The following is a 17983-nucleotide window of genomic DNA, read 5'->3' on the forward strand; positions in this document are numbered from 1 at the left end:
AGCCTTGGGCTGCTTTTCCCCTATCAACTCACAACAGGTTCTCGGGGCTGGATAGGCCAGTCCTAAACAGTATACACAGCAGGAAGTTGTAACGAGTTCAGTGGGATGAAGTTTCTAGTAAGCATATGGTTAGGATTGCAACTTGACTCTATTGGGTAAGGACAAGGAGAAAAACAGTCTAGCTTGGGCTTGGTTATGGATTAGGGTGAAACTTTCAACTTTCTAATAATCTTGCCTTTCTAAGATAAATTAGAGCCAAACTAGACACGCCACATAGCTCTCCCTTTTACAGTTGGTTTTACAAAATAAATAGCAAGCCCAAGACCCACAAGATAAATGTCTTACAGTTCTCCAAAATCACAACTGTTACTTGCTAGTACTCTACCAGTTATGTTTAGTCAATGCTTGTTGATGTATATTTTGATACATCAGTGTCGGTGGCTGGTAGGCAGGAGGAAAGGCTTTGCAGAGAACCTTGTATAGTGAAGGATAAACGCATCTCTCTCTCTGTCTCTCCTTTGAAAATTGCACATAGAAAGCTTTGGGCTTCTGGTGTTGTTTACTTATTCTCTGGGCCATTTCAAAATAATTTTTTTGCCAGGGTGTCCACTGTCCACATACAATGAAGCCATGTTAGATTGATACTCAACAGATGTAGGTTCACTCACACTCTGAGGCTGGCCAATACAAGGAGTGGAAGCAAGCAGCAGAGAATCATTCAGGGTCTTTTTGAGCTTTTACTGCAGGAAGCAACTGAGCAAGAGGAAGGTTTCTGGGCACTGCACCAGTGGCAGCCTTAGAACACACCTGTGCAGACAGCACCAGTTTCTCCGAGGCACAGAAGTCAGTCAGGAATAGCTGCATAGAGAAGAGCTCTCACTTTCAAGTCTCTTCCTACTCCCACCCCACTAAGAACAACTGTGGAGGATTTGGATGAGGGGAAGTACAGGATGTTTCCAATGTCCCCACCAGTTCTCATAAAATCATAACACTTCTTGGTGTGCAGTGGCACCTGGGGCACCTAGCTAATGCCACAGAAACTGTGCCCACAAACAAAGTCACACAGCAAGAAGGTCCAGCGCTGAGGGCCTTCTGGCAGATCCCTCCCTGCGAGAAGTGAGGTTACAGGGAATCAGGCAGAGGGCCTTCTTGGTAGCGATGTCTGCCCTGTGGAACACCCTCCTATCAGTTGTCAAGGAAAGAAACAACTGCCTGACTTTTAGAAGACACCTGAAGGCAGCCCTGTTTAGGGAAGCTGTACACTGTATTGTGTTTTTAATATTCGGTTGGGAGTCACCCAGAGTGGCTGGGGAAACCCAGCCAGATGGGCGGGGTGGAATTGATAAATTACCATTATTATTATTATTATTAACAATAACATTACTACTACTATTATTAGTGAATCCCACCCTTCCAATTAACATTTAAAGGTTCTCCCTAGACCTGAAATTTTAGCAGGTTTCTTATCTAGGGTACCTTTCTCATGTCTGCTGTTTTCAGACTAGTTTTCCTCATAACAAAAAAGGAGAACCGATTACTCCTTTTTTTAACTAACCTCAAAACTGTAAACACCATCCTCGCAGGAAAACCATGGCAGTTATTCACCACCTTGGAAGGGTCTATGATGCCTGAAAACTCCATCAAATTCTGCCAAAAAAAAGTACAGATGTGATGCTGATAATACCAAGGTTACAAGTTTGACTCCCCAATATGGGACAGCTCCCTCCCTCCCTCTGTGCATCTGAAGAAGGCCAGCTGAGAAAGGAACGTGGGAAACAACCCTCAACCTGGGCAAACCTCAAGTTGTTTTACAATCTCTCCCTGCAATTGTGTGAAGGAGATTCCCCAGGCAGCTGCATTTATAGACATTTATTAGCTAGCATTCTGTATCACAAAGGGAATCATCAGGCACACAAAGGTAGTGGAGATGTCCTTGGTTTCAATCTATTTGGAGGAAATTATTCCATTCTTCCATTCAGCTTTGCATGACTGTGCTCTCCAGGGTGGCCTCTTTTAAGAGTTACTGGCCACAAGAAAGCTGTGTAGTCCTTCCCTTTGGTATTTTTATTTGTCAGGAATCTCTAATCTATGGGAGCTGTGCTCCTTTCCTTCCTGAAGAGAACACCAGTTGCTCCTATTTTGCTGCAGCAGGGCCTGCAAAACAGGGAAGGCTAGTCTTGATTTTTCCCCCATTTAAAAATATTTATTTTATTACTTATTCCATAAAATGTATACACCGCTTGACTGTTAAAAAACAACAACAACCTCAAAGTGGCTTACAAAAATATAAAACCAAAAAAGTTAGGAATTTCCCCCCAGGACATTAAAACATATAAGAAGTTAAAATACTAAAAGCAGATTAAAATTCACATCAGCATTTCTAAGCATCTGGGTAGGCCTGTCTAAACAGGAATGTTTTTCGCTGTACTCCTGATGCTCCATCATCAGGGTCTAATGATGGACTTCTTGCTATGTTCTGTTCACTTCCCTTGTTTCCCAGCCTGTGTGTGTGTAAGACTCTTAACTGAGACATTCTTCTGGTATACACTCATAGAATCACAGAATTGGAAAAGACCATGGGAGTCATCTAGTCCAACCCCCTGCAATACATAAATCTTTTGCCCAACGTAGGGGCTTGAACCTATGACCTTGAGATGAAGAGTCTAGCTAATGCCACATTCACAAGATCCAACCCTTGTACTCTGCACAATTAATTAATCTGGAAAAAAGAACTATCCCTGATATTGTATATTCTATCAAAAATTGAATTAAAATCTTGATGAACTTTGAGGTTAACCAAATTCCCAAATATTTAATTTTTTTAACTACTTTTATGCTCGTTTGTTGTTGCATCTTATCTACCATTTCTTTATCCATATTTTTAATTAACATTTTTGTCTTTTTTATATTTAATTTAAAACCTGCTACTTGTCCAAATTCTTCAATTTCCTCTAATCCTTTCTTAGCACTGACTAACGGTTCTTCTGTTGTTAGTACCAAGTCATCGGCAAAGGCTTTAACTTTATGTTCCTTTCTTCCGACTGCAATTTTTAAAATTCTTCTGTTTTCCTTATCCTCATCAGGAGGACTTCGAGTACTGATATGAATAGTAGTGGTGACAATGGACACCCTTCAGGGTCATCAAGTTTTAGGAATAGCTTGTCATGGCTTTGTGTAGAACTATCACACCTGTAACCTGTATTCCAGCGGCAAAGGAAAATGGCTGTGGAAAAGCTGACAAAGAGCCATCACTTTTTCTTATTTTCCAAAAGCTGGCTGTTTTTGCTTCTTTTGATCACCACATATTTTCTGATTTCCAGAGATGTCCCCCAACTTATCAAGAGCCCAGCTGGAACAACTGCATATACTTTGAAATTTGCTAGCCAGTCGTTGCCAGAGACAATCAGCTTGATTTTCATTTTGCAACTATATTCTAGAACCATCAGGCTAGAACCCCCTTTGGCTTTACTGAAACGATAGTTCAAGATGGTGGGTACCTGAATGAGGAGGAATTGCTTAGCTGCCAGCGCTGGGTATGGGACAAATGTTAACATTACAGTTAACATTACCTGCATGTCAGTGCAAAAATCTATCAAGCGCCAGCTCCTCTCCGCTTGGTACATGTTAATGAAAAAGCTGCAGGGGGTATTCCTGCCGCTGAACAACACATTATATGTGTGCCAAGTTAATCAAAGGGAATTGCTTTTGTTCTGATGAAGCTATAAATAAATAACGAATGCACATCTGGCCAAATTTAAATTAGGAATAGTTTTGGATCAAATATAGTTGAGTGCATTTGCCTGGGACTCCTTTGGGATGTCAAGGATTCAGTTAAGGCAGTTTTTATCACGGAGAGCTGGTGAAACGTAAGAAATCGTCTCTTATACTGCCAAAGCCCTGAGGTCCACTAATTGGGTGTAAAGCAGTGTATTGAGGAAGGAGGGGGGAATGGCATGACTTGCACTTTGAATTAAGGAGAAGAATGTTCCTGAGCATATGCTCAGGCACGAAATGTGGCCTTAAGAGCAGAGGTGAGCGCACAAATTCACACAAAAATCCACTCCTGCCCCTCCACCCCAAGTCTGATGTCAGCAACCTAAGTGGGGAGGAAGCCATTTTGTTCCTGCTGTTGTGAAATCATCCGGCAACAGAAGCCCCTGACGCCCTCCTTGAATTTGCTACCACAAGATGTAGTGATGACCACCAACTTGGTTTAAAACAAATTCATGGAGGATTAATCAACCACGCATTACAAGTTACGGTGGTTAAATATTGGCTCCCCTTATCACTGTCGATATGCCTCTGAATAATGGGGAACGAGAATGGGAGAGGGGCCTATTGCATTCATGGCAGGCTTTTTGTATCTGGATGGGTTACTAGGCTGGCCTAGATGGGCCTTTGGTCTGATCCAACAGAGTCCTTCTTACATTCTTACTTGCCAATCCTACTGCAAACCACCCAGTCAATCCCAATCTATGTTCTACCCACCCCTGACCAGGGCTGCAACTCAACTTCTTTTCTAGCCTTCCTGCCTGAGACTTGTCAATGGAGTGAACCTGGGACATTCAGCATCCAAGACATGTGCCTCTGGCCCTGAACTCTGGCCCCTTTGCCTACTCTTTGTAAAGCTAAGCATACTGAGTTAAATCTAAGCTCCCTGATTCAAATTGCACTACGACCGCTGATGATGTGCCAAACCTTGGGGAAAGCGGATACAGGGATGCTGCAAACCTACCTTATAGGTAGGTTGGAAGAATAACTGAGCAAATTTATGCGCAGTGTTTAGATTGCTCCAAAATGTAACATAAACACTAAATATTATCATAATCCATTAGCTAAATTAACCGTACTGTTTGTATAGCAGGTGGCATTTTCCATTGTGTTTTTAAAAGGGGATAGTGGCGCTATTTCCTCCCCCCCCTTTTTTTTGGATTCCATTGGAGGAAAAGCAGCAGCAGCCCTGGAGTAGTTCTTGGATTCTTGCGGCTTCAAACTACCTCTGCTGAACTTGTACTGTACATTCCTTCTCTCCCCCACTCCCACGTCTTCCGCTGTCGAAAATGTTTTGAAGTCTGTTTTGCTTCACGAGAACCGCGAGCAAATGGGGTACCCAAGGGAAAAAACCAAATAGCTACCGTTTCGATCTTGCTGGATTGTGAAACGAACCACAGCAGGTGGGATGGGACTGTATATGCTTTGGGAAATTGAAATTCCCAACGGTTCATGGGGATTCTCATTTAACTCAGCATATTCAAGAGCTGCTTTCGGAGGCAAAGCTTTGGAATGAGCACCGTCCCAGCAGAGCCAAATTATCACCAGCCCTTTAGCCTGAGTCTCGACAGCTGAGGACCAGGGGAAACTGTCTGGTGAAATGAAAGACTTTGGGGTTGGCAGCAGCACTTGCTAGCCTCCAGATGTCTGCCTGTCGCTCGCCAGTATTTGTGACAGTCAAGCCATCTGCACTGATAACTGCGAGAACTACAGGAAGACAACAGGAATGTAAAATGTTGACAGATCTCGTACGAGATGGGTTCTGTGCCATTTAATTGTTGCATGGGATGGAGTTTTGTAGCAGGCTGGGTTTTCTGCCATAGTTAAGGTAAGAGAAATTACATCTGTCAAAGTTCTCCTTTGTACACAACTGTTAACAGGTACAGGAGCCTTATCATATGTAGAATTGGCAACTTAAAGTGTGCCTCCCCATACATCCGTAGTGAATCTTCTAACTTGTTAGTATTAATTAGCTGGTTTAAACCAATCAGCCTCACCAACCTAACTGTTTCTGTGTTATAGTCTTGGCCCTAAATTTCTTAATACGGTTCAGGAAAAGAGCTGGTCCAGAGTGCAGATTTTTCTATCCTTGCACTCATTTTAATAACTCTCTTGATTCACCATGTTGCAATTTCTTGTGATTCTTCTGTAGAGTGTGACTCCTTGTTTTCTGATCAGAATAACCAAGAAGCTGTTTGGGTCAGGTTTCCCCAATTCTCTCATATGCTAGATATCCTTTGGGACTAGCAAACTGAGCAGGACACATAGTCGAAGTGCTGTTTCAGTTATGCCTACGCCTGGATTCGCACCCACACACTTTTGTCACGCTCGCTTTGTTTTGTTACTTGCCGTTCCAGAACAGACCACTTCCTGTTTTTCCTACATCTGCTGGAGTGGCAAGCTCGGGTTTTTAATTAAAGAGTAAATTTGAACAATTGCGCGCATACACCAAACCACCGCCGCACAAGGATTTGCAGAGTATATACATGCTTTTGGAGAATAGGCACCAGGCACACATTCACTGTTTAAACATAAGTAACTCACCCTTTTGCATTTCCACTGAAGCTGTGCACAAATACTGATGCCTATCGGGGCTGGCCCTACCATTAGGCAGAGGAAAGTGGCAGCCTTGAGCAGCTGATTTGGGTTGTGTCAGGAAAAGGCAGCAAATTGTCAGCTATTTAATTTATTATGACTGCACTTTTACTGCCAAGGAGGCACTTGTGGGATTCTCTGCCTCAGGTGCCAAAATAACTTGGCCCCTCTTTGGTGATATGAACCTTGACCAGTGGGGAGGGGTTTCCATTTGTTGCTTCACCTCAGGCAGCAAAATGTCATGGGCTGGCCCTGATCACTAGCTGAGATATGGGCTATCCTTCCTTGTGCCAGCATGACAGATTGTAGAAAAATCAGCCATTCTGGAAACTCACACCTCACACTGATCTGTGTAACAACCTGTGTAACAAGAGAATATTAAACTGAGGGGGAAAGGGGGTGGGGGAGACCCAATATTTTAAGGAGGTTTAGAGAAGCATGCTTATGCTCAACTATTTGGTCTGTCAATCTTTCAGCCTGGTGGTGTTTGCTTCACCGATTTCCTGTGTGTAGCCACCAGGTGAAGCAAGGTAGACTAAAATGCTGTCATAATGTATTCATTCATGCTTTGGGTTGCTTTTTGGGTTGCTGTTATGCGTTGAAGAGAGGCAGCAGAGCAGTTAGGTAACTTTAGACTCTGGACTCTATTGTCTTCCACTCACCGCCTCTGTAAATAATATGGTATGGTGTATTGATAAACCACCTTTTAGCCCCAAAGAAATATACAAGAAAGGTACAATACATACAAGACATAAATGAAAACCATATAAAATAGCTGTTGTTCTCACTGAGGTTTTTTATGCATTGTATTTTTCTGTATTACTTTGCTATGGTAATGTGTATTACTTCAGAATGTCTTAAGCCAGTCCTAGGTTCTGTGTGCTTTATGGGGGGGGGCTACTCATTCTGCAGAGTGAGGCCCTGGATTTCTGCCCCAGAGTCTCTTGCCCAATAGGCACCACTGCAGGGGAGGGATGCGCCTTTCTTCCTGTTGTGGTGGAGCAAACTATGATTCGCCACTAATGGAGTATAACACCATGGCATGTGCTGGGAATCTCTGGCAGAGCCATTCGACCACTCCTCTCCCTCTATGCTGCGCTGTTCTTTCCCTCCAACCAGATGGCACCTGATGCCTCGGGGGACTGGCAATGGGCTAAGGTAGCCTTTAGTCCAAGCGCCATTTCTCTGATCCAGACAGCCAGTTGTGAAATATCTGGCCGTTGTTTCCTGTCAGCTTTGCTTCAGTTGCCTACTTGAAATTCATTGATTCCCACCCTGCACCATTTGGTCCTCCCAGAAATGCTAAGGCATGGAGGCAGTTTTGAAACTGAACTCTGGAAAGACATTCCATTTAAGTAGGTCCCAGGGCCAGAAAGCAATATAAAAGTGGGGTTGTAGTTAGTTTCCGGTGCCAGTCTGGGACATTTTGCTCCCAGAAGCAGAGGGGTCTTCTCCCTCACCCCCACCCCACCAGGGCCAACACTTTCAAATCTATACCTTGGCTTTCTAGAGCAGATTCAGTAGCCTTTCTTGCTCTGCACCTGTGTTTAGGTGTACCTGAGAAGAGCCCTGCTAAGTCAGACAATCAGTCTAGTCCTGCATCCCGTTTTGCACGGTGGCCAATCAGATACTACTAGGGATCCCACAAGTAGGGCATGAAGGCGACCTCTCTGGTTACCTAATCCTAACACGTGCAGTAGCTCTGAGAGAATCTACCTCCAGAATATTCCTCCTTTTGGGACCATCCTATGAATGATCTACTGTTTCTGGAGAGGGTAGGGGCAACCTATAAAAGACTGTCTGACACATTCCCAAGACAACCTCATTGCCATGCATTAGCAGAAGAGCAGTGTAAGCTTGTTTGGGCTCATGAATTCTAGACAAGTATTTCCCTTTAAAAAACATACATTCCAATTCTTATCTTAACTGATCCTGGGACTTAGAGTCTCAGACCTGTTGTCAGAGTTGGCCCACATGAGGCAAGGTGAGGCAATCGCCTAGGGTGGCAGGACCCAGCGGCGTAGCGTGGGTTGTCAGAACCTGGGGCCCCTAACCTGGGGCAAGGCAAGTAATTTGCGCCCCCTAACCCGGGGCAAGGCAAGTAATTTGCGCCCCCTAACCCCTAACCTGCTGCCGCTGCCAGCATCTTCTTGCTGCTGCCTGGTCTGGTCTGGTGTGGTTCTCTCCTGCACTCAGCGCTGCGCTGGGCGGCCGCTGCACTGTCCCTCCCCCAGATAGTCCCTCGCTCTCTCTCCGCACCGCACGCCTGGCACCCACCCCCTCCACAGTGGGCGGCGACCCAGTGGCTCGGATCCGCACAGCCAGCACTGCAGTGAGAGTGAGCCAGGTAGGGGCAGAGAGCTGCGAGTGCGAGCGCGCCCCCCCCCAGATGTTGCGCCCGGTGCGGCCGGGCCCCCCTGCACCCCCCACGCTACGCCACTGGCAGGACCCACAGGGACAGCAGATCCTGGTGTAGATCTTTATTCCTGTCTCTGTGGTTTCTGATGTAGATTTCCACTCACCCCTTCTTCCCTGACAGGGTGTGTGTGTATGTGATTATGTAGTTTGCTTCAGGCTCCAAATGCCTTAGGCCAGGCATTGGTAGATCCCTGAATGTCCGTGGTAGATCACTGGTAAATCACTGGCTCCCCCAAAGAAACTCAAAAAGTTTGCCCTGCATCCCTAAGAAACTGTGCTCAACAACTTTGACCTGAACCCCAAAAAGGGGGTTTACTGCCAGTTTGAGTAGATCGCAGTCTCTTGGGAGTTGGCCATCCCTGTAATGCCACCCTCTCCAAAGTTTGCAAGTTAAGACGCCGCCTAGCACTCCTGTTCCAAACTGGCAAGCGCAGTCTATTCAGTTTGGAACTTGGGAGCCACTGTCTCTCTTGGCAGTCCGCGGGGTCCCTTTGCACATCCCAGCTGTTTTGGGGTTGTAAAAGGCATCGGAGCAAAGGAAAACCAGGGAGCTACAAAGGGCAAGGCTGCTGCCGCCTGCTCAGAGAGGCTGTGAAGACAGGACAAAAGTGGCTGCTGCCGCTGCCGCTGCTCGCCCGTCCTTTCTCACGGGGTCGAGCGCAGGCGAGCTTTCTGTTTGACTGAATGAGCACACACGGCACTCGAGCACGAGGTTAGCCTGGAGGAGGTGCTCACAATAAACACAGCTGTCCACAGAGCACACAGACATGGGCTGTACCACTTCAGATGCAGGGGAGAGCAGCCACAGGTAGTTCCCCCTCCCTTCCGGGTCTCTTGGTCCAGGGAACCACCTCCTGGGTGTCTCTGAGCACAAAACTGATGTGCAAATGCATCTGGCAGGGATGCAGGCGAGAGGCACTGAGGCACCCTGAGCAGCTTGAGCAAATAGAGGGCTTGGTCCTAGCCAGAGGGGACCCACTGACGGCGCTGGCTTAGCAGGTGCCCTCATCTTTCAGGTCTGAGCCTGACTCTTAAGAGGCAGACAGAGCACTGGAGGGGCCAGGAGGAGGTGGCTCGGTCCCATGGCTGCAAAACTCTTCAGGTAGGTGCCCCCTCCACATGTTTTCTTTTGTTTGGCTGAGCAGTTGTTTTTGTATTGTTCTTTGGAAAAGAGGTGGGAAATCCATTAGGGCTGCGCTGGAAATTCACCTGTCAGAGCTAGCAGCAGCCAGAGAGAGCCTCGTCCTTAATCCAACCGCTCACATGGACATTGGGGGGTGGGGGAGGTTTGAAGTCTTGAATTGCAGAGGTGCAAGTTTGCCACAGGCTCTTTAGTCTTCTGAAAGCCTGCCTTTTAAAATCAGAGTGGGTTCCCATTTCTCTTCATTCGTAAAAGTGGCTGATGGAATGAAGACACAGAAGGGGCTTGGCGAATTAAAGCTTTCTGCTTCTGATGCAAGCAGCCAGGATATCTGAAGCCTTTGGGAAATTGCTGCTTCCTTGCTTTTAAAGTATCTGTACTTTCCCTCTACTCCTATAGTCTAATGTTGGAACATCCAGGAAAGAGCATCTATGTCTCACTTTCTGATCGCATTCTTTCTGTGGCTCGTCCTACTGCTTATTTAATGGGTAATTGTAGTTTGTAGAGCTTCTGGAATTTTATGTGACTTCCTTCCCTTTGAAATGCAATTGTTAAATGACTGAGGTGAAATAGCCTGCCTCTTATTTGCCATGTAATGCATAAGAACGAGAGAGAACAATTCTTACATACACACACGCCTTACTTGCGTCCTCCTATAAACAATTTGGTAAACAGCTCCAATTTTTAAAAGCGGTTTTAAATGTTTAAACTGTAGCATTGTTCTGAGTAAATTCCTGTTTTGTAGTGTTAATTTCTCTGCCTTTTACTTCAGAGGGAGACCAGAATCTATGAAATTAACATACAAACTTCACAGGACCCTCAATTACAGACATGGAGATGCTTAGCATTACTTAAATGTGCCCCCCCCCCACTTCCATGGAATTCAATGCATCCCTTGCTTAAAACATTGATAATTGAATATTTGTTATTTATATTCTTGCAAGCCCAGAAAATGCTGGAAAGGTGTGAAGAATAAATAGAATGTGATGGTGGTGAGAGGAGTAAACTGAGAAAGAAAGCAAAATGTTTTCAAAGGCATCAAATGTATCTTGTTTTTTCTTTCTTCTTTACATTACACCGGTGATCCTGCTCTGTTTGGCATGTTTGGTTTCATGAGTCCTTAACCTTTGCTGGATCATGTCCTAATTTATTCTTTAGCAAGCAGTTTCAAAGCACTCATCTGGCAGGCAGGATGCTACCCTAGCACGGGGAGGGGGTGTTTTTCTTTTTCTTACAAAGTTTCTTCACAAAGTTTTCATACTGTTCAGATGTTAACATTTTTGCTATATTCTACACCTGAGAATACTTACTGTTACCTAGTTTTCAGCATATTTTCAGGCACAAATGCAATGTTAATTCTTTTAAAAGGATGGCTGAGGGCAATGTCCGATGAGCTAAGAGCTTTATGGAAAATGGGATCATACGGGAGGCAGTCTTCTGTATCTGTCATAGTCTCTCCAGAAACTCCACCTGGATTTACAGCTTAAAGAATCAATAGCTGCCCCGAGAGCATTGATGCTACCATTCTCTAAAGAGCAACTGATGCTGAACACACACCCTCCTATATATATCATTATATGGGATCCACTTAACGTCCATCAGAACTAAGTGCCTCAACATGAGCCCCCTGAGGGTCAGTGGACCCACACAGAATTGGCAGGAATAGTTAATGGCCATTGTGGCAGAGCAATTATTATGACAACCTGTAGGTTTGTGTTGTAACTGTAAACTTGGCCCAGGAAGTTAAAGGTAAAGGTAAAGGTACCCCTGCCTGTACGGGCCAGTCGTGTCCGACTCTAGGGTTGTGCGCCCATCTCACTTAAGAGGCCGGGGGCCAGCGCTGTCCGAAGACACTTCCGGGTCACGTGGCCAGCGTGACGAAGCTGCTCTGGCGAGCCAGCACCAGCGCAGCACACGGAAACGCCGTTTACCTTCCCGCTATAAAGCGGTACCTATTTATCTACTTGCACTTAGGGGTGCTTTCGAACTGCTAGGTGGGCAGGAGCTGGGACCGAAAGACGGGAGCTCACCCCACCGCGGGGATTCGAACCGCTGACCATACGATTGGCAAGTCCTAGGCGCTGAGGTTTTACCCACAGCGCCACCCGCGTCCCTGGCCTAGGAAGTTACATTAGTACAAAAGGCTGGTTTGCTGCTATGGCACCAGTAACACAACTGCCATTCTATCACAAGGCCTCTTATTTTTCTCACAATAAATTTTCTCATTAATTGAGAAATCCTGGCACAGGCCAGGATTTAGGGATGACTTCACTGTAGACTCCTGCAACAATGGTTTTGGCATAGCCCTATGCACGTTTTGTAGAATAGCAATTTTATAATTAACGATGATAGGCATGGGAACTTTCGCCTCGAGATGGAAGTGCGCATGATGCTGAAACTGTCACTTGAAGGCACATGTTTGTGCAAAACCTTAAAACAGCTGGTGTGGGGGACGCGCCAGGATTGCAGCATGGTGGGCTCTAGCCATGACCACCATCTACAGTTCTATGATCCCAGTGAAGGTTCTTCCTCTCCCCCGGGCTGCTGTTAGTCCCAGAAAAGTGTTCCCATGGGCGCCACTTCTGTTACACTGGGAGCAAGTCCTTCTGGCTGCTCTTGTAACTGCACACAGAGAAGGGGACACGGCTCAGTGGTGGAACATCTGCTTTCTGTGCTGAAGGGCTCCGGTTCAATTCCCATCAACTCCAGATAAAACTTGGGACTCAGCTATACAGCTGCAAATAGGATGTTGTTGTTTTTTTATAAGATATTTATTTTAAAAAATTGGATATAAGAAAAAAATGAAAAATAAACATACAAAATAATAAACAATTAAAAACACACATTAATTTTCAATGACATAACTTCCATACCCTTATTTCCTCTGACCTCTGGGGTCATGTACCACCTGTATATCATTTTCATAATATTCTCTCTTAAGGCATTACATGCCGTAAACTTCATACCTGTGGTCCATAACTGTTCCCAGTCAGCAAACATGATATTATGTCCAACATCTTGTGCCCATTTAATCATAGCAGATTTCACCGTTTCATCCTGAGTATTCCATTTCAACAGCCAGTTATACATTCTTGACAGATTCTTAGTTTTGGGTTCTAACAGTTCTGTTTCTAATTTTGACTTTTCCACCTGGAAGCCAATTTTCTTGTCCAAATTGTATACCTCCATTATCTGATAGTAATGGAGCCAATCTCTCACTTTATCCTTTAATTTTTCAAAACTCTGCAATTTCAATTTATCTCCTTCTTGCTCCAAAGCAAATAGGATGTTTTGAATATGTTGTAAAGTGCAATATACAAATTTGACACAAGATGGCGACCGTGAGCTATGCCAAATTCAAAGTATTTTTCAAAACGTGTTGTTTTTTTAAAGCATTTTCACAGCATTTTTTATACGTGTGTAGGTTCCACCTTAGAAGTACAGTGGTACCTCTAGTTATGTACTTAATTCATTCCGGAGGTCTGTGGTGTTTTTTTTTTTAAAAAAAATATTTATAAAATTTTCAAATTTAACAATAAAAAAAACCAAAACAAAAAAACATTCCATTTGAATTATACATCCAATTCTAATCTTTCCACTTTCAGACTTCCTTCAGTCTGAAAATTTTCATGTTATCACAGTTATTCACATTTCTTACATCTATATTGTTTTTTTTAACCAAATTAATCTTAACAATTATTATAAAACAATATTTCTTTCCATTATTATCACAGAGCTTCTTGAAAACCTACAAACGTTAATTGACCATCACATATATTCTTAATATACTCTGTAAATTTATTCCAGTCCTCGGTAAATCTCTGGTCTCGCCAGTTCCAAATTCTCCCCGTTAGCTTGTCTAGTTCTGCGTATTCCATCAACCTCATTCTCTATTCTTCTTTCATCGGGATTTCTTCCTGTTTCCATTTTTGTGCCACCAAAATTCTTGCCGCTGTTACTGCATATTGAAACAACTTCTCATCCTTTTTTTATGTCATTTCTTAGTATTCCTAACAGAAAAGTTTCTAGTTTTTTAGCAAAGGTATATTTCAACATTTTTTTTCAATTCATTATAAATCATTTCCCAGAAACCTTTCATTTTTTTACATTCCCACCACATATGGTAGAATGTTCCTTCTTTCTCCTGACATTTCCAACATTTATTACTCACTTTATACATCTTTCCAAGTTTTACTGGTGTAACATACCATCTATATAACATTTTCATAACATTTTCTTTTATTGTAGTACATGCAGTAAATTTCATTCCTTCTTTCCACAATCTTATCCAATCATCAAATTGAATATTATAACCAAAGTCTTTGGCCCACTGAATCATTGTAGCTTTAATCTCTTCATCCTTAGTATGCCACTCAAGTAATAATTTATACATTTTTGATAAAATTTTAACATCATTATTCACAATTTCTTTTTGAAATCTAGATTTTTTCATCTTGAAAACCTCTTTCCAGCATCTCTTTTTTAAACATCGCATTCAGTTGGAAATAGTGTAACCAATCAAACACATATTCTTTAACTTCATCATATGGCTTCAGTTTCCATTTATTTCCTTCTTTTATAATTAAATTCTCATATGTAATCCAACTCCCCGTCATATTGATCTTCTTGACACTTATTACCTCCAGTGGCGACAGCCAAAATGGAGTTTTTTGTACCTATTCCATACTTCAATCAGCAGACCTCGGAAAATGTGATTTTCAAAACCTTTATGCACTCTTTTTTTCTCATACCATAAATATGCGTGCCAACCAAATCTATTATCATATCCTTCTAAATCCAAAAGTTCTGAATTTTCCAACTTTATCCATTCTTTTACCCAGCAAAGACATGCAGCCTCAAAGTATAACTTTAGATCTGGCAGGGCAAAGCCTCCTCTATCTTTTGCATCCGTTAAAATCTTAAATTTTATTCTAGGCTTCTTACCCTGCCAGACATATCTTGATAATGCTCTTTGCCATTCTTTAAATATCGTAACACCTTTAATTATTGGTATTGATTGAAATAAAAACAACATTTCTGGTAGCACATTCATTTTTATCGTTGCAATTCTTCCCCAAAATGACAACTTCATTCTTCCCCACGCTTCCACGTCCTTCCTAATTTTATTCCAAGCTGGTACATAATTATTTTGGAAAAGATCGATACACTTGGGAGTTAATATAATCCCAAGATATTTAACTTTCTTAACCACTTCCATATCTGTTTGTTGCTGAATTCTTTCTATTATCTCTTGGTCCATATTTTTAACCATTATTTTCGTTTTGCTCTTATTTAATTTGAATCCGGCAACTTGTCCAAATTGCTCTATCTCTTCGAACACTTCGAACACTTCACTAATACTTTTAATAGGGTCTTCTACTGTTATAACCAAATCATCAGCGAAGGCTTTTACCTTATATTCCTTACAACCAACTGTCACACCTTTTCTCAAATCATTACTTCTTAACGCTCTCAAGAAGACTTCCAGGACCGATATGAATAACAATGGTGATAAGGGACACCCTTGTCTTGTACCCTTGGTTATAGCAATATCGTCTGTCACATTCCGGAGGTCTGTTCTTAACCTGAAACTGTTCTTAACCTGAGGTAGCACTTTAGCTAATGGGGCCTCCTGCTGCTGCCGCGCCGCCGGAGCACGATTTCTGTTCTCATCCTGAAGCAAAGTTCTTAACCCAAGGTACTATTTCTGGATTAGCGGAGTCTGTAACCTGAAGTGTCTGTAACCCGAGGTACCACTATACACAAATAATCCTGCTCTTACAAGACAGGGAAAGTACAACTTTGCATTTGAACACCTATGGCCCCCTTTTCTGGTTCTTTCACTTTCCTGTAGCAAAGTCTTATCTTTGCCTTGCAATTACATGGCAGGTGGCTCTCTGCCTCTAGTCTCTTCCACGAGCCATTTCTGCAACAGGAATTGAGTGGTCCAGGAAGAGGTGATGGGCTTGGCAGTGGAGACATTACCAACCCTTTCCTTTTGGCATGTTTCTGCAGTGGCATTTCAAGCCGCGATGCTGCTTTTAATTCATTTATATTGTCATATTATCATTTAAACCTCTGTTGATTTACAAATAAATATCACAAATACGCGGCAGTGTGGTTATTGCTGGCTCTCTGGAACAAGCACACCAAGATTGGTCTGTGTTAAAATCTTCCCCTAAATTAAGCCAGGTTATCAAACAAATGCAATTCTGTCTGCACTCTCCAGTAAAGATCCCAAGAGTAGCATCACAAATCCATCCCCTCTCCCGAATACCTGCTTACCCGTGTGTCAGGGAACTGCCATCGGAGCCAGAGGGAGAGGGAGGGCTCCAGAGGGATTCCGGAGAGCGTCCCGGGAGGGAGAGAAGCAGCACATCTTCTGGGGAAGGAAATCAGCGTAGCACCAGTGGAGAAGGGGGGCAGATGGGGGAATCGGCGAGGTGGCTCCATGACTCTTCGCCGGGGACCAGCGGGGAGAGCATGGGTCCTCCGATGCCCACACCCTCCCTGCGCAGAAGGCTTCCGCGCAGGGAAAGTAGGCGGAGACTAGGCGTCAAAGAGCTTATTTGCTGAAAGAAGTTCAAGAAACGCCCACCGACGGATTCTGCCAGCGATTGAGACAGCCACGGGCGAGTGGCTGTCCAAACAGAAAGGGTTCACTCAGGCAACCCAGCCAGGTGTGGCGCCGTTTTACGCACGAGCAACCCCTAGAACCATTACACCGTGTAAGGCATATGAACATGCATATGTATGCATTGGCACACTAGGGAGCACCATGTTATCCTGTTCATCGCTCTGCCACAAAGTTGCCTGGCATCCTTCCAGCAGCCTTCTCAGAACTTAAGTGAGCTGGCATCTACAGTAGCAAGAACATGAATTACGAGCAGGAAATCTTCTTAAGCTCTGAGCTCTCTGGGTGGCCTTAGGCATGCCCTCCTCTCAGTCTTCACTTTCAATATGCGAAATGGGGATAATAATGCCAGCACTTACAGGGGCGCTGTAAGGATTACTGAGATACATGAGAAGCACTTTGAACATTTCAGGGGTGAAAGCACTATAATTAAATATTAGTGCATTATTAAATAAAATTGGTGTATGGGATGTGAATCACATACGCTACCCCGGTGAGGAGAAGAAACTAGCTGGCAAGTATTTAAATGCTGTTTTCATGGCTTCCCTGGAGTAGATCCCTCTGGTAGATTTACTCACTGTTTAGGAACACTCCTGAGATGTAAATTATGTCTTGGGAGTCAAGTGGGTGAATTGCTATGCCATTGAGACCGAAGGCTAGGTAGTATTTAATTATAGTTTGTTCTCCATCCCCACTGCTTAGAGAGGAGGGGGGAAGTCTTTCTTCTGGGAACAAACTCCACCCCCCTCCCTCCCATACAATCTGCTTCACTGAGAGCTTTGACTCTCCAGAAGGAAATCTTAGCTCTGTATCCAGTGTTGTCATTTAATCTTCCCTGGAGGTCTAGTTAGTGCTTCTGAAGCTTGAGTTCAGATAAAAGCAACTTCTCCTTTACAGCTTGGGGGGGGGGGGAAAGCTTATTCTGCTCCTGGGTTGCTTGGTGAAAGTGGTGCTGCTGTCCTTAAACAGAGGGCAGCATGGCACACTATGTTGGCGCTGCTGCGAGCCTGTGATTTTTGTTGATTTCACAGGACTGGAGAGATGCTTATAGGATTTATCTGGGAGATCAAAACCACAGGCAGAAGCAGGAAAAAGGAAGGCCCATTTACAGGCACCCTGCTCCCCAAGTTACCCCAAGTAAGGTAATTGGTGGTCTGGCTATTGCTTCTTATTTTCTGGTCATCTTCTCTGAAAAAGCCATTAAACTCACATTATGATTGCTTTTTAGCATTTCCCCTTCTAAATATGCAAATACACCTTCAGGGCCTTTTCAGGTCTGGATGAAAGATCTGCTGGAGATTATGGGAAGAATAAATAGGGGGGAGACAGGAAGAGGAAAAGAAGGTTTTGATTTTTCCTTCTAGGCACTATGGCATTATCCTAGACTTTTCATCCTGCCTTTCCTCCTCCTCTACAACAACCCT

At 43.8% G+C, this 17983-nt stretch overlaps 1 protein-coding gene across 2 annotated transcripts in view; it reads left to right on the forward strand.

The window, feature by feature from the left end:
* Window positions 1-17983, forward strand: part of LOC308582246 (hyaluronidase-4-like) — a 36207-nt gene that overhangs the window by 3876 nt on the left and 14348 nt on the right. Inside the window, exon 1 of one of the 2 annotated variants that reach the window (XM_081185186.1) lies at window positions 17583-17686. The exons of the other annotated variant lie outside the window; for it this stretch is intronic. Coding sequence (XP_081041312.1) covers window positions 17601-17686 — 86 coding nt within the window. The 5' untranslated portion in view covers window positions 17583-17600. Of the gene's footprint in view, window positions 1-17582; window positions 17687-17983 lie in introns of those variants that run through there. 2 annotated transcript variants of the gene reach the window in all.

The sequence above is a fragment of the Podarcis bocagei genome, assembly GCF_964188305.1.
Source record: "Podarcis bocagei genome assembly, chromosome: 2".
Classification (NCBI taxonomy): Eukaryota; Metazoa; Chordata; class Lepidosauria; order Squamata; family Lacertidae; genus Podarcis; species Podarcis bocagei.